General features: G+C 36.1%; 2 protein-coding genes across 2 annotated transcripts; one reads left to right on the top strand and one right to left on the bottom strand.

Moving 5' to 3' along the window:
* Nucleotides 1-1,209: 1,209 nt before the first annotated feature.
* tbc1d24 (TBC1 domain family, member 24) lies at nucleotides 1,210-14,041 on the bottom strand. Its single transcript, XM_084102393.1, has 7 exons — nucleotides 13,979-14,041; nucleotides 10,613-11,667; nucleotides 7,254-7,412; nucleotides 6,655-6,718; nucleotides 6,163-6,258; nucleotides 4,812-5,052; nucleotides 1,210-3,203 (listed from the first exon to the last, which is right to left on the bottom strand). Exons 2-7 carry the CDS (start codon nucleotides 11,587-11,589, stop codon nucleotides 3,049-3,051), a joined length of 1,692 nt encoding a protein of 563 aa, XP_083958519.1. The 5' UTR covers nucleotides 11,590-11,667; nucleotides 13,979-14,041; the 3' UTR covers nucleotides 1,210-3,048.
* A 2,443-nt stretch (nucleotides 14,042-16,484) lies between these two features.
* Nucleotides 16,485-17,354, top strand: LOC311075014 (myeloid-associated differentiation marker-like protein 2; the record flags this gene model as incomplete). The annotated part of the gene is made up of 1 exon (XM_084102066.1): nucleotides 16,485-17,354. One exon carries the CDS (start codon nucleotides 16,485-16,487, stop codon nucleotides 17,352-17,354), a length of 870 nt encoding a protein of 289 aa, XP_083958192.1.
* Nucleotides 17,355-17,644: the final 290 nt, after the last annotated feature.

Below are 17,644 nucleotides of genomic sequence, written 5' to 3'. Positions count from 1 at the left end.
GCTCTGTAACTTGCTGAGACACTCTTTGCAAGGGCTTAGGTTTACTATCCACATATTTTTCCAGGTATTTTATTATTCAAAAATATAATTTTGGTTTATAACGACTTCTGATATCTGTAAAAACGGCCTTCAGATATTCTATGCTGTTTATAATAAAGCTTTTTTATAATAAAGTGATATTATTATGTCACCCACGCAGTGTGATGCAGAGGATGAGGATTCCCGAGATGAAGGTCATTCTGGGCAGTGACGTCAACCGGAGGCCACGCCCATCACCCTCTGTGTCAGCAAGAAATTAACGAGACTGTACTTTAGACACATAGCCTATTAATATGTTAATAAACATGAGCAGATATAGTGTGGGGCAGATAGCATATCTATTTCCCCACACAATAATGCTATGTATATTTTTATATCATATAAAAAAATGTAAATAAAAAAAACAAATATTTTTATAATAAATAATTAAATAATAAATAATTTAATTACATATTTAATACGTAATATTAAACATATTAAAATGTATTTAATACTAAAATATATTTAATATATTGTTTAATATTTTAAATAAAAAATATAATAATAAATTGCATTATGTAAAATGTAACCAACTATTGTAATCAAGCCATATTTATTTCGAGCGTCAGTCTGCCTGGTGGACACATGCAGTTCAGGAAACATGAGGGAAGATCAATTAGTCTGGTCTCATTTAGCCAAGGGGAGAATCTGCATTACGAGGTCAAACTCGCACATATCATGCATGAGACCAGAAGAGAAAAGGGTTAAGAAGATCTCAATGATTTTAGTTAATAGTATTGCGTTATAAATAGATAAAAAATAACTGCAAACTGTGCCAAACTCTGACTATTTGTGTAGTAAATGTACTGTACATAGATTTTAATTAAAACAGTGACACATACAAAGCAGATAATTCAAAATACTACAGCTATAGCATTATTAAAATGCTAATATCAGAGATTTACAGGGAAAGTTTTCTCCAATTGTTGGTATTTTCTGAATACAGATTTATAAAATCATTCTATAGAGACAAAAAATTTTTTTTTAATTACTATATTAACTATATAAATGCATATACATTCTCATGACTTTTCCAGGCCTGGAAATCACATTCTGTGACATTCCCAGGGAACTTTGTTGCATAATGGACTAGACAGTTACATGCATGAAAAACTGAGGACAATAACAGAATTGACATCTTGCACAGTTTTTATTCTTCACTCCGATGTTCCCTGCATAAGAGGAACAGTCCTTCACAACGTCTATGAGCAGACACTAGATTACTACATGTTTGACACTATAATTGTGCATGTTTAAGACTTTTTAAACACATAAACACACCCGCTCCACCTGAATGAGACACATAACATACAAACACATCACTTGACATGGTAACACATCACAATGTCCACTGTGATCACTGAAGTTCTGATTCAAAGATATGAGCTTAAAATATCCGTACTGATACACATCAAACAATATATTACTGATATGAATTCATAGATGATTGACTAACATTCGGCAACTTAAAATAGGTTCAATAAGTGCAAAGAAAAAGATAAATCATAAAATTTAATACTTCCACATAAAATAGTGCTGATTATGCCATCATACATATAATTCAAGCAAAAACTATTAAATGATTAACAGAACAAACACTGAATTTCTACTACACTTTACATTGCAATTCAACCTGCGTACATTTAACGTTCATTAGTTTTATGCATGGTTCTTTAATATACGGACGGAGTGATATGGTGCATTACGCTCAATTACTGAAATTCATAAATGAAATTAACAAACAAACAAAGATTGGCATCATTTACAGCATTCGCCTTTATATTGTTCCAAACCGGCATGACTTTCCTTCTTATGTGGAGCACAAATGTCACTGTTCTGTGCAATGAAGCTGTCGAGCTCTATAAAGCAAGTAGTTCGTGCACTATATTTCCAGTCTTCAAAAGCACGTGTGGTGTGAGGAACAGGATGTCCCGCCGCAGATCTCAAATCTCAAGCGCATATTCAAACTAGCTGCATCTGCTTTGAAATCGTGAATATGCGGATGTGCAAATGAGATCTGAGATCCACAGTGTCTGTTCTGAAAGTAAACTTCACAAAAGCTACAAAAGTATGGCTACAAAAGACATGAAAAATAGTGTTTATTGTCTCATTATTATTAAAAATAATTTTTTGGTCCTTTTATGATTCACTCTCATTGTGTGAAAAAACAAAACAAACAAAAAACAGCCAAGTTATTCTGCAAAAATCTCTCTATTTGTGTTCAACGGAAGAAAGTAAGTGATACAGGTTTGGAAGGACATGAGGACAATGAGTAAATGATGACAGAATTATTAATTTCTGGTTTAAAAGAACATTGGAATGCCATTTAAGCATGCTGAATGCCCCGAAGTAATTCTGTATTGACTAAAGATTCATGAAGAGCTCATGTTTTACTTGTGTCTTCTTGTGCCGAGAACATGGAAATCAGATTTTGTTTCCAGTTGGCACTCAAATGTATGGAAGAACAAAAGGGATGTGGGACAGATAAACTTTGATCACTCTCTCAAAATAATATATGTATATATATATATATAAACCTCCATCCTATAATGAGAAATAATGATATATTGGTGCGTTTAGCACCAGAAAATACTGCCTGGAATCACATCCAAGACTTGGTTTTGCTTTAACAGGAAAGTCTCCAGTGTTCAGGTCCTCATTTTTTGTAGATTTTGATCATTACAAACTGCATGAAATGCAAAATGCAGCATTGATGAAAATGGTACTACACTATACTAAACTTCATTTCCTACATCTTGATTCTTGACTGGTCTAGATCAACACAGATCTTCTGCTGATATGAGATTTAACAACAACAAAAAACCGTGACATATGTTTTGCATTGATAAATTTACACAGTAAGCATTGGATCTTGACTGGAACTCAGGGCGGATCTTTTAGTGCACTAGAGGAGCATCACATCTTCATTACGTCTATCACAACACTGTGGATCTGTGTGGCGAGCCGCTCTTATGATGCCATGGCGTCTCTGAAGCCCCACACCTCCAGCAGGGCGATCTGGAAGCTCTCGGCACACAGCGGCGGGTTGTCAAAGGTCAGGCAGCGTTCGGTTCGGCCGTGGTTCAGCTCAGAGTCGATGTACAGAGCGTTACCATCACCTCCTCCTTCACACACACAACAAAAGGCAGTTATAGAGAATTCAAGTATTCAAGATCCTCCTTTCTATACTAAACCACTCAAATAATACTGGATTTAAGAGAAACTAGGACTGGGCAATAAATGTACTTTCATTCATTCATTATGTTTTTGCTCTGAAATGGTTTCATAAATCAGAGGAAGCATCATTTTGACCACATAGTCTTGGTTGCAAGTACATTCAAAATGTTTAATGCAAGAAACAAAAGTAAAAAAAAAAAATTAAATGTAAAAGTTACATTGTATCTATATATCTATATCTACACTGAAACAAATTTGGCGTAGAAACATTTTTTGCTAGTAAATTTCAAAAACAATTACAAATAAACAAGTAACACACTGAGACTGAATTAAATGTGATATTTTGAAATAGAAAACCTGTAATAGTATTTTCTTGTAAAACATACTCCAATAATCTTTGTTTTATCTGCAACATCAAAAAAATATTTTTTTACAATGAATATATTTTAATTACATTATATATATTTTATTTCTTCCAATAATTGAATTGAATAACTTCACTATTTGTACATGTATATTAATTTCTATTTAAAAAATAATAATACATGTAATTAAATTACCTAACAAAAATTACCTCTAAACATTGAACTAATCATTGAGTTGTGAACCAAATAATTTATACTTAATAAATAAATCGATAAGGTTTAAATCAGACATGATATTAAAACATCTCCATCTTAACACTCTCATATGAAAAGCTACTGACACTTCAGGTTTACTTTGGATAAAAGCATCTGCCAAATTAATAAATGCAAAATTTAAATGTTTAGGAAAATTAATAGTCAAATATAAGGCACATAAAATGATCTGTGTTATTCAGAATGTTGGTTAATTTTGTATCATATTAAGTCTTCCATATATCAGTATTGAATGTGAATATTCACTATCTGTGCAAGAATATTACTGTAAGAACCGGTACTTGATTTCAAGTGAAGAGAAAAATAATACCGTATATACCCGAATATAAGACAAGGTTTTTGTCCTAAAAATAGGCTGAAAATATATATTTTCTATATAATATATATTTATATATAATTATATTCGCGATATAAACAAAATCACGGGGTGAAAGGGAGAAAGAACAACGGAATTAATATGAAATAGTGACTGAAACGCGACCCATTAAGACAAAACCAGCTTTTCCTTCCAATATGTTAATCTGCATAAAAGATAATGCACAAAAGTTAATCCGCGCGAGACGCAGAGCAAGCGAGCGAGCGCGCGCGAGAGAGGTGTGCGCGCGAGATGCAGAGCGAGCGAGAGAGAGAGAGAGAGAGGTGCGCACATAAGACGCAGAGAGAGAGAGAGAGAGACGCAGAGCGAGAGGGAGAGAGAGAGAAAGGTGCGCGCGCGTGCTGGAAGAGAGAGAATGAATTATCACTGCAATTTTCAAATTAAATTATTTTCTGTTGAAAACCAGATTTTTTCCACAAAAATCTCTTTTTGTCCCAAAAATAAGTCTGGAAAATGGGGGGGTCGTCTTATATTCAGGGTCGTCTTATAGTCGGGTATATACGGTAATAACACAAATCTGATTAAATGAGTATCTCACTGACCAATAATGATGGAGTCGACGTTTCCTGCCATGAACATGGAGGTGTTCCTGGAGTTCAGGTTGAAGTGTCGAGCGGACAGGAACGGGGACAGCTGAGATGTGTCTGTGTCTGGTTTCTCTAGAGAAAGAGGTCCGCCGTTGTCTTCGGCACTGCTCTGTTCATCGCCTGCGGGCTGGGCCGCGCTCGCCAGCTCTGGGTGTTTGATAATCACCCACTCATAACGCTCCATCTCTGGCTTCATCTGAAACAAACATGTTACACACATATATTTATGTCATGTCACTTCTGAAAACACACACCAGCAATAATCAGACCGCTCCAGTCGTTACTCTTGGGGTCAGGAAGTGAAATCTGAATACGTGCTGGGGTGTTACGGTCTGGACTACTACAAACTGCAAACATTCACCCTTATAGTGTCCATGTAAGTTGCTGTAGATGAATGAAATAAATAAATGAAAATTAATCATATAGTATAAGAACACAGCAATTTACTTCCTTTTAGGGTTTCAAAGATCTCAGTAACATCTCAGTTGTGCTCCAACTTGCTTTGGTTTGATCTGATCCTTCTTTTAATACAATTTAAAATCATTTCTTTTTTGATATTTTTATTTGTTTATAAATAATTAATTATGCTGTTATTTATATTTATATGTACATTTAGTTTTTAATCACTTTTACTGTGTATGGTAACATTTAAAAAACAATTAATTCAAAGGACTTTAAATTGATATAAATAATCGTGCCTTTTCTTCTAAATCTATAGCTCTATAATTTTACTATATTATAACTATGATTCATTTATGTCCTTCTTATTCCTACAAAGGAGTCATATTTAATAGAAACATAACCAAGAACTGCATTAAATTACCAAAGAGCCATCAAATATTCCTCTGAGACTGAGAGTGTAACAGGATGAAACGATGATGGATGAAAGGAACTTGATACATAAATGCACTGCACTCTAGTCTAATACTTGAGAAAATAGCGCCACCTAGTGAAATATAAACAATAATTTCTAGATATTAAGTAACAACTAATACCTTTATTTTTTTATTTTTTTAAATTCTATATTATTATTGGTTACACTTTATTTTAAGGTGTCATTGTTACAGTGTAATTATATATTTAAGTACTGAGTAATATTAAGCAACTACATGTAGGGTTAGGATTTGGTTGAGGGTTAGTTGCATGTAATTATGCATAACTTACTGTTATTACTAGGGTAAGTACATGTAACATATGTAACAAGGACACTGTAAAATAAAGTGTTACCTTATTATTTACTGATAATCAAATTTATTTGATTGTTTCTATATGTGCATAAACCAATGAGTAGCACAATGTGACGTACTCTGAAGACGAAACACTCTCCAGTGCCGAAGAAGCTGAGCTTGTTCCCGCCTCTCTTCCGCTCCTCCCAATCAGTGGACAGGAAGGCCCCGCACACCTGAAATACGATTGGATGAGAGGCCTGTCAATCACAGACTAGCAGCTTCTCATCCTGAACAACCTCCCTGCATCCTAGTTCGCTTACTATCGATCCTACATAGTATGCAAGAATAACCACAGATCTTCACTCAAAAAACTAAAACCACCATTGTAAAAACACACAGTAAATGAACAAAGGATGACTTTTGGCCTGAACGGCTCTATTATAGCTGACGTACTTATAAATGGATGAAACAAAATCAGTTCTTCATGCACTTATTTAAATTTTCACTTTAAATGTACATAATAGTCTAACATAGATTACCTTCACAGAAACTACAGCATAAATCAACTGAATTTGTGCTAAATTAATAAACAAAATGACAGAATAAAGAGAAAGAGACAGTTTTGGTACCTCTCCGTCTGTGGTTCTGATGAGCATTAGTGTCGGCTCGTATCCCTCACAATGTGAATAAAACCTAAATAAAACATCACAGACAATATTTCAAAAACACTAAAATAGTGTGAGAAGGACATTCAGCTCTTAAAGACTGTGGTAAACTGTTGAACTGAGTAATAACTATTACTCAGAGGCAGCTGCGATTACTCATGATGACTTCTTGAATAATATTCTTGAGCATAAAGAATATCTTTCTTTAAATTTGGCATGAAATGAAAGCTGCGATAGTAAGGCAGGGCTTGATTTTGCTCATGAGGAATTGATTGAATCATTGAATCGTTGTGGTTTGCTATTGGTGGATCTCATGTGATTGACAGATTGTCCCACTCTTGCTAATAAACATCATCAGAGAAGAGAAGAGATGTTGCTGCAAGAGGGAGGGGATCATTTTTAATGAAAGATTATGAGGCACTAATTAAGATTATAATAAATACTGCAACATTTTGATTTAAAGTAAGGCCACTTGCTTTGATATTTTGTTATCTAATGAAATTCAATATGCATTCATGCATTTTTAAGTGTGACTTGAGTGTCCGAATCCTGAGTACTTGTACCGGTTCAGGCTGCAGCCGTGCGTGGACGTGGTAAAGAGAAGCTGCGGCTGACACAAAGCGAACCGCTCCGGGATCCACGACCAGACATCTCTGATCTCTTTAGCGCCGACGATCTCAGAGCTGAAATTATCAGCGTTCACCGCTAAATGGACATTTTGTCTAGAGAGGTAAAAAGAGACAATGCAAACTTGATGATTTAAAAAAAATCATCTATTTTTCACTGTGCATCAGTAAACCAACAACATAAAAAAAATTAAATAGAAATGTGAGGAGGAGGATGATGAGAGATGAAGATACCCACCTTCTGATAGAACTAAAGGACAGCACAGAGAGTGGAGAGCAGGAGAAACAGAAAAAACAATGAAATAATGTAAAAAAAAAAAAAAAAATCAAACATGTAATCTGAGGAAAGATGCCAAACACAAAAAGATATAAATAGACAGACTTAATAAACAAATCCATTTTAATATGAACACACAAAAATAACGAACTTCTCATTATATTTGATCTTTCCACTGTGGCTCTGTTCACAATTTTTTTTATTGGTTTCGAAATTATTCTAATATGCTGATTTGTTGCTCAAGAAACATTTCTAATTATTATTAATGTTGAAAAAAGTTGTGCTGTTTAATATATTTATGGAAACTGTGATAAAAAAAAAAAAAAAAAATCAGGATTCTTTGATGAATAGAAAGTTCATAAGAACAGCATTTATTTGAAATATTATTGAAATCTTTTGTAACATTATAAATGTCTTCAGTGTCACTTGATTAATTCAATGCGTCCTTCCTGAATAAACATTAATTTCTTTGAAAAACTAAATCTTACAGACCCAAAACCTTTGAACGTTAGTGTGTGTTTAGTTCAGCTAGTGGCATCAAATTTGCGTCTCAGAAATAAACAAAGTTAGCCTTGTAAGAATTGATAAATTAGGAAATTCCGGACAGTCTGTTTCGGGGGTGACCAGACCCTGAGAGGACAAAAGGACCTCTCTGGAGATTAGCATTTGAACTGGCTCTCGTGCACCATCGAGACGAAAGTCTCACCTCCGAGTCATCCTAATCTACATCTCTTTCCCTCTCCCCTAACCCCCTCTCTCTCAGGCTCAGATGATCACCTGATTTCCCAAGAAAATGTATAGTTTAATGTGAATGATTATCACAGAGTATTTTCATGTTTGGTATCGTTTAAAATGTCACAGTGCGACTGGTACAAATGTCTCATTTCAGAATAAATAAAACACAAGGTAATAAGGTTTTAAGAGTTTATGGATAGCTGACTTACAAAGGAAGGTGGTCTCTCAAGACAAATGGTCACTCACCCCCAAGAGGTGCTACCTCTGAACGCAAATTTCTTTTGTTAGTACATGTTTCCATGTGAAAGAGGTCTGACTATTTAATGAAATGCAGCAGGGAGATCGAGGCCTTTTCTGTACTTCAGATTGACCCGTGAGGCTGAGAGAGAGAGAGAGATCTCTTAGCCTCATGCACGTATTTCTTAAAGTTGGGTTTGCATCTTCTCTCTATTCCAGAGCATTTGATGTTTTGTATCGATTATCTTTGAATTGATTATGAAATTGGCAAGATACATTTACCTGACATAATAAATTGTTACATGTGATTATTCTAACTCAGGGATGGGCAACTTCGGTCCTGGAGGGCCACTGTCCTACAGAGTTTAGCTCCAACCCTGAAAAAATCACCTGCCTGTAATTTTCTAGTAATCCTGAGGACCTTGATTAGCTTGTTTAGGTGTGTTTGATTAGGGTTGAAGCTAAACTCTGTAGGACAGTGGCCCTCCAGGACCGAAGTTGCCCATCCCTGTTCTAACTGATCTTGACATTGTTCATTTAATGGTTAAAAGGAATAGTCAAACGTTCACTCACTTTTAGTGAGGCACAGATATTATTAAAACCTTTCATTTATGGAGTCAGATGAATTAACGAGTAAATACATATGATTAATGTATTACAAATTTAACCAACCAATACTTTGCATGAGTGAGGACAGAACACGTGATACCTTCCCTGTGTATTGGCGAACCGGCAGATTGGACCAATATAGCGGGCCTTACAGCCTATATTTTGCATTTTTAATCGGATTTCATGTAAAACCCTTTTAACTTTTCAAGTCTGCCTAAAAAACAATTCACTTCTGTTACTGCACAACTTATGACCAATAAATGTCCATTTGCCTGGAATCAACTAGACAATGATTTAATACTTTTATAAACAACTTTATAGAGAATTCGCTAGATATAGAGTAATAGCCCAGATATTAACTCTAAATATATATATATATACAGTACCAGTCAAAAGTTTGGAAACACTACTATTTTTAATACTTTTGAAAGAAGTCTCTTATGCTCTTCAAGCCTGCAGTTAAAAACAAAAAAAAACAAAAAAAACAGTAATATTATGAAATATTATTACAATTTAAAATAATGGTTCTCTTTTTTAATATATTTTAAAATGTAATTTATTTTTGTGATGCAAAGCTGAATTTTCATCTGCAAGTACTCCAGTCTTTGGTGTCTTATGATCCTTCAGAAATCATTCTAATATGATGATTTGATACTCAGTTATTATCAATGATGGAAACAGTTGTGCTGTTTAATATATTTTTTTGGAATACTTTTTTCAGGATTCATTGATGAGTAAAACGTTAACAGCATTTATTCATAAAAACAGCATTTATTCAAAATAAAAACATTTCTAACAATATAAATCGTTACCATCACCTTTTATCAATTTAACGCATCCTTGTTGAATTAAAGTACTAATTTCTTTAAAAAAAAATAGTTATTGTTCCCAAACTTTTGAACGGTAGTGTATATTGTTACAAAAGATTTCTATTCTAAATAAATACAGTTCTTTTTAACTTTTTATTCATCAAATAATCCTGAAAAAAGTATCTCAGGTTATAAAAAAATATTAAGCAGCACAACTGTTTCCAACATTGATCATAAATCAGCATATTAGAATGATTTCTGAAGGATCATAAGACACCAAAGACTGGAGTACTTGCTGATGAAAATTCAGCTTTGCATCACAAAAATAAATTACATTTTAAAGTATATTAAAAAAGAGAACCATTATTTTAAATTGTAATAATATTTCATAATATTACTGTTTTTTGTTTTTGTTTTTGTTTTTTAACTGCAGGCTTGATGAGCATAAGAGACTTCTTTCAAAAACATTAAAAATAGTAACGTTTCCAAACTTTTGACTGGTACTGTATATATATTTAGATTTTCTTTTTTACTAGTGTGTGCAGGACACTATAGCTAACTCATGTAAGTGAGGAAAGCAAGGAGGAGGTTTGACTGTAGAGTTTTGATGATAAAACAGTCATGTCTACCTTTTCTGTTTGACGGTGATGCCTTTCTGCTGGAGTGATTTCTCATTGGCCAGCTGAAGCAGCGTGATCTCTTTACGGCTGAACAGGCGGATGGAGAAAGCCTTTTCCAGCAGCTTATCCGGCGTCACGCTTTTCCCGATGTTCCGCACGAAGGTCTGAATATCACTCCTGACCGCCGCCGACTCCTGCTTGGTTAAGGCCGAGCCGGAAGCCACACACTGCTTGCGATAAAACTTCAGTATCGCCAGCGCGACGCGGTAAAGAACCTTGTACCCCTCCACCAAAAACACGTCCATCACGCGCGCGGCGAAGCTGAAGGGAAGGTCGCCCAGAACCCACCTCTGCCAATCAGAGTAAACCTCCAGCACGTCTGTCGCAGTGGCGACCATCAGCTTATGCGCGGCAGGGCAGTACTTATGCACGAGGTCGCCGAAGGTCATGCAGGCCGATTGATATGCGAGGAAAGTCTGATCTAACAAATGCCGCCCGGGTTCGTTGCAAGCTAACATGCGGCTGACGCTCTCGAAGCATTGAGCTTCATCCGCGCTCCAGTGCAGCAACAACGCCGTCACCGCCGGCAAACACGGGCAGTACGATATATCCGGGAACTGCCCTGCCACGCAGGAGATCACAGCATGCACCGATCCCACGGATTCGGCCTTCAGACAGTAACGCGGCACTGCCATCCCGTCCACGAACTCCGGCAACAGGTGCGCGGATGGGTTGCGCTTGCTGTTTGAGTTCCCCATGATGTCCCGGTACACCTCGGCATCCGGGGTGACGGTGCGGCACGGGAGGGCTTTGAGCAGCTGCTGGTAAACGGCCGAGCGCTGGCTGTGGTTTTTGCCCCACTGGCCCAAGCGCGCGTGCTGTTTTAACTCCTTTATGTCTTTATATTCGGTCTTACCAGGAGCCGAGTCGCGAGACACATCGTCCATCTGAGACCAGTCCACGAACACGCCACAATCCACAGCCATGACCTCTGACCTCACACGTCAACCGGCACAAAGAAAGAGAGAACGACTGAGAGAAACTAGCCGGCCATATTGCTTCAGCTGTTGAGAGAAGGAATATTGTCATTATCTCCTTCATTAATGACAAAGAATGAACATAACAGTAAATATTAAGGATGCCCAAAATGGTGATGATATCCAATAATGCATTCAACTTTAAAAAATGCATTCATTGAATGCAATGTAAGTGCTTCGATTAAAAGAGTCTGTCAAATGCATAAATGTAAATAATATTAGCATTTTTATTCTTTTATTCATCAAGGATGTATTAAGCTGACCAAAGGTGACAGCAGGTTTATATCAAATAAAAGCTGTTCTTTTGAACTTTCTATTTATCAAAACAAAAATATGAAAAAAATGTATCACTGTTTCCACAAAAATATGAAACTGTTTTCAAAATTGATAATATAATAATGTTTCTCGAGCATCAAATCATCATATTAGAATGATTTCTGAAGGATCATGTGACACTGAAGACTGGAGTAATGATGCTGAAAATACAGCTTTGATCACAGGAATAAATTACAGTTTACAATATAATATTACAATAGAAAACAGTTCCTTTTTAATTGTAATAATATTTCATATTCACAATATTACTGTTTTTAGTGTATTATTTGATCCAATAAATGAGCAGAAGAGACTTCTTTCAAAAACATAGAAAACTCATACTGACCCCAAACTATTCAATGGTAGTGTATATATATATATATATATATATATATATATATATATATATATATAGTTGAAATATATTAGGTTTTTTTTTTAAATGCCCCTAGGACATAAAAGAAATGCTCTAAAAATCACATCCACTGACTTTCAAGCCTCCTGCGAGTCCGTCTGTGTATTTGTGCCTTTCTGACTCAGTTTATCAGAATTTCCCAATTACTTCCCTCGCTCTGTTTTCTCCTTCTCTCTCTATGTCTTGGGATTTGTAAGTGTGTGCAGACACTAGACTCTTGTACTTTAGAGTTGCTGTGAGGTCAGAGCTCATAGAACGTCAACAACATGAAACTATCAGATTCAGGACAAAGCAAATATACTCTATTGGATTTGCTTCTGTAGCATAATAGCATCAGTGCTCCAAGGGTCAGGGGTCAAGGGGCTGTAATCCATTTATACCAGGACAGGTGGACGACGTGTATCTGGCATCTTACAGTGTCAGAATCACATAACCTATTATAATAGCATAATATACCATCAGTTGTGTTTTAAGAAAATGACATGATTTCATAGTAAAACACTGATCCATACAAAGTATATCTACTCTTATCATGGTAGTGTTTGGTCACACTTGTTCAACCTTATCTCAGAGAAACCATGTAAATAACATTGTACTATATGAACACAGAAATCAATCAGTAAGTACCAAAAGTTTAGAGAGAAGCAGAAAAAAAAGGAAATACAATTAAACTTACTTCATTTAAAATAATTAATTGATTAAAATAAAACAAATTTGATTTAATAATTCACTAAATAAACAAAAACATGAATAAAAACATACAAACAAATAAATTAATTGGATTTAAAAAAAAAAATCTACCAGTACAATACCATAGTAGGTACAAAACAAATGCAATGATGTAATGTAACAGAAACTAGATATTTTAGAAACTATATTTTACACATATTTATAGTATTACATTTATATATATATATATATATATATATATATATATATATAGTTGCCTTTTACATTTTACATTGTAAAATCATAATAAATAAATATTTGATCTATTTTAAACAATGTAAGACGCTTCCAGGAACATTCTGTCAAAACGTAATAGTTTTACTGTATTAAATATCTATAGTGAGTAATAGTAAGTATGATGACGATGCACGTCAGTAGCCAATCAGCGAGCGAGAGAAACGCCTCACGCGCGCGCCGTCAAGCCCACTTGGCACGCGCTTTGCTGCTCTTCTAATGCTTCTAATGTTCACAAACAAACACTGCCTATATTTCCCGTCAACTTTCAGTGACAGACATAAACAGTATGACACGCACAGCCTCGTTCAAATCTGCCTGATGTATACTTGACTGACAGATGACGTTATAGATACTCACACACTAGTATCCAAACACATGCAGCAGACTGACAGCTCTATGGCGTAGTCGTTTTTATTAAACATGTCTTTAATACATGAAGATGTGCAAATGAAACGGCGACGCTTCAGATTAAGCTAATGTGAATAGCTCGTGCAGCTAATGTGCAGGCAGTGTAAACTGAACTACATGCCGAAGCCATTTAGAAGTCTGTACTGCAGCACTTCAAGTACATGAATCGCAAATAGATGAGTGGAATTAAGAAAATGTCAAAACTGGAATAATAATTTGAATGAAACGTCTTACCTGATTTGCTTTCGACTGTCTGTCAGGCAGCGGGCATATTTGTGATTGTGTGCGCATGCGCAGTGAGAGTACTGCCGTCACAGTGCACGCTGGGTGAAGAAGAGACTTACAGAGATATATAGGCTAGATATAGTAGGCTATATTAAATAGAGAACGAGATCTATCTATCTATCTATCTATCTATCTATCTATCTATATATATATATATATATATATATATCTCACACTTTAATGATATATAAAGATATAATAATATAGAAATTTGTGTATATGGTTATACACAATCAGTCAAATCGATGGACATTGCTATTTTGTTTTCTATGATTATTCACTTAATATACTTATCTATCTTACCCAGAAATACATGGATTCTCTTTTGCTTTCTCCATTATGAGAAAAAGGAAAATCCCAGTGAAAGGCCGTCCTGCATCAGCTGACCTGTTTACAGCTTTATGAGCATCTCACTGGCCAAAAGGTCGAGTCGTTCTGGTAATGAGACAACAGCTGGCCTTGTGCTCAACATCCGCAGACACATGACAGTCATTAGGATAACTCAATCAAGACTGCAGTGCTGCACGGACACAGTTCTTGCCTTCCTAGAGTTTATAGACTCGCAAAACATAAGTGTTCACCTTTAAATTAACTCACTACCTTACAATAATTCACTAAAAGCATCATATAATCTAAGAATATCTCATGGTATTTACAAAAAATTATGTCAAAATAGTTCTGGCATTAGTATGTGGTTGACCAGCAGTTCAACCTAGTAATATAATCCAGCATAATACAAAATGATTATGCATGATCATGCATGGCTAATGAGGAACAAGGACAACAGGAAAGCGACTCACACTTGAATACCTGATTACAATTATGTTAAACTTCAAAAGCAGATAAATAATTTAATATTGCACCAATTCAATTACCTGTTTGGCTGCAAATAAAGTGTCTGTTGTTGGTACATTACATTCACTGTTATTCACATTCACAGATTTGAGGCTGCAACAAACATTAGCTGATGGACCAGTTTGAGCGGAAATGATTCTCAGGCATTATTATTAACACTGAACATGAATATAAACCGATGCATTCCTCTGCAGCAAAAGCAACTGTGTACAAGGTTACATTACATTAGCAAAAACAATCATGCTTTTAGATTATCACAGGCACATTTAAATAAAGTCAAAGACATCAGCCGGTTTCTTGATATTATTCAAAGATGTTCTTTCAGCTAAAACTCAATAGCATTGAGGATAATGTGCTAAGTTGTAAACTGAAGGTAATTTCTTGAAGGATAGATTGAGCTTGCAGTTTTACACCACGATCTGATAATGTCAAATAAAAAAACAAAGATTGCATAGTCAAATATAACCAACGGCTGTGAAACATTTGATTATCATTTTCCTCCATTTCATTCTCATTTACAACTTTCAACTTTAACCCGACAACCTTGCTTCTGAAAGAAACGGACCTGGTAAAGATGTTCAGAACTAATTTCTGGATGAATTCAGTGACTTTCCCATTAACCATTTATGAATATAAGTAATTGGGGGGGGGGGGGGGGCAACATTTGTGCTTAACATTTACAGAAGCTGTGACATAAACAGTCTTTTGGAAATTTATGAGCATTTTTGTTTGCCATTTATGACATTTTAAAAATTTTGATTCTCTGCAACCATCTATTTATACATTGGTTCATGTGTTTTTATTCTGTAATGTTTTAGTTAGGAAGTTTATGTAACTTTTTTTTAAATGTTACTGTTTGTTTCAAAATGTTACAGAGAACATTCAAAGGTGACATTTCCATAATGTATGAAGAATGATAAAATGGAATATTTCCTTAATGTTTGCACAACCAAGAATAAAATAAATATTAAAAAATAAAGACGTTTTGAACATTCAGAGAACATTCAGGAATAACAGGAACGTTAGCAAAACAAACAAAAAAATGTTCTCAGTGGGTTATTAAAGGTCTTCTGAAGCGAAGCCATGCAGTTTTGTAAGTAAAAAATCCATATTTATAACTTTATAAACTATAATTACTTGTTTTCGTTAACGGCCTTACGAGTCGAGAATGGGTTAATTTTATGATGGATGGATGCGCTTTTTTGGGCTTCAAAATCTCAAACCATTCACTCCCATTATAAAGCTTGGAAGAGGATATTTCTTTAAAAAACTCTGATTGTGTTTGGCTGAAAGAATAAAGTCATATCTCCTAGGATCATGGCTTGTGGGTGAGTAAATATGGGATGATTTTCATTTTTGGGTGAACTCATTTTTGTTAATTTCATAACTGATGTGCAACACTTATTTTCCTATTACGTTGAAACGTCTGCACATGTGACTTGACTTTTGAATAACTCCCCCTGATAATCACTATAGATTAGGTGGAGCGTTGCGGTGACGATGCAGTGTCTTTTGCATGTCATGCATTTTTATCTTCCCCTGAGAACATCTCGTATCTATAACGCCTTCAGACCTTTTGAAGAGCCACTGCACTTTCACAATGGATAAGGCGAAGTTCACTCCTTCCTCCCTGACGAGTTCCCGTGGCGCCCTGCACATGGCGCAGATCGTGGTGTGTGTGGTGACGTTTCTGGTGGGCTACATCTGGGGTCACCCGTCACACACCTACTGGATCTACAGCATGGTGATCTGGGCTTTGTGTCCTATCATCACACTGATCATCACCATACTGGAGATGTTCCTCATCCACAAGCTGATCCTGGTGTTTTGCATGGACTGGGACGACTTCACGACCGGCATGGCCATGATGTCCTCGCTCTGCACGTTCTCATGCACGATGATATGCGCCAACTTCTACATCTGCCGGAAGTGCATCTGGGGCTGGATGGTGTCGATCCTCTCCGCGGTGTGTTGCGCGCTTTACTGCGTGGAGACGTTCAAGGATAAATGTGATGCGACACGCTCTGCAACGTATGTAGCTGCGCTTCCCGGCTTCATTAAGGTTCTCGAGGCCTTCGTCGCCTGCATCATCCTCATTTCCCTCATCGGTTATGTGGGTAAACCAGCTCTGCTGTGGTGCATCGTGGCCTACGCCATTCCTTTGCCTCTAACCCTCCTGATCGTCATCACCAACATCTTGACCAAGATAAAGAACTGTCTGCCCTTCAGCATTGATCGCTTCACCATGCTCATCCTGATTATATCGGTTCTGTTGTACATCTCTGCTGCAATCCTCTGGCCCATCTACAGCTTCAGAGGAAACCCGCGGCCCAAAGACTGTCCAGGATACAGCTGCGTATGGAGCATCCAGTTTGTTGTGACCTTCATGACCTATGTTAACCTCGGCCTGTACATCATTGACCTTGTCTTCACTTGCTGCGGAATCTGTGGATTTAAACGTTCTCAATAGTATCACTATTGTAGACTCTTTAAGAAAAAAAAAGAGAGAGTTTTCCAGAGTGATGCCATTGGGTTCCCCAAAGAACCATTCAGGGAAGAGTTCTTAAAGGGATAGCTCACCCAAAAATGAAAATTAGCCCATGATTTACTCACTCTGAAGCCATCCTAGGTGTATATGGCATTCAGACGAATACAATCGGAGTTATATTAAAAAATGTCCTGGCTCTTCCGAGCTTTATAATGGGAGTGAATGGCTAGAGAAAATTTGAAGCCCAAAAAAGTGCATCCATGCATGATAAA

Source organism: Abramis brama (genome assembly GCF_963993115.1).
Source record: "Abramis brama genome assembly, chromosome: 24".
Classification (NCBI taxonomy): Eukaryota; Metazoa; Chordata; class Actinopteri; order Cypriniformes; family Leuciscidae; genus Abramis; species Abramis brama.
This window is presented reverse-complemented; position numbering and strand designations above follow the sequence as displayed.

Excerpts from the sequence above, each read along its gene's own strand:
- tbc1d24 (XM_084102393.1), bottom strand. The coding sequence starts at position 11,589 with ATGGCTGTGGATTGTGGCGTGTTCGTGGACTGGTCTCAGATGGACGAT. Across the intron at positions 6,719-7,253 it reads CACGGCTGCAGCCTGAACCG|GTTTTATTCACATTGTGAGG; the intron begins GTACAAGTACTC and ends TGTTTTATTTAG. Across the intron at positions 5,053-6,162 it reads GAGAGTGTTTCGTCTTCAGA|ATGAAGCCAGAGATGGAGCG; the intron begins GTACGTCACATT and ends TGTTTGTTTCAG.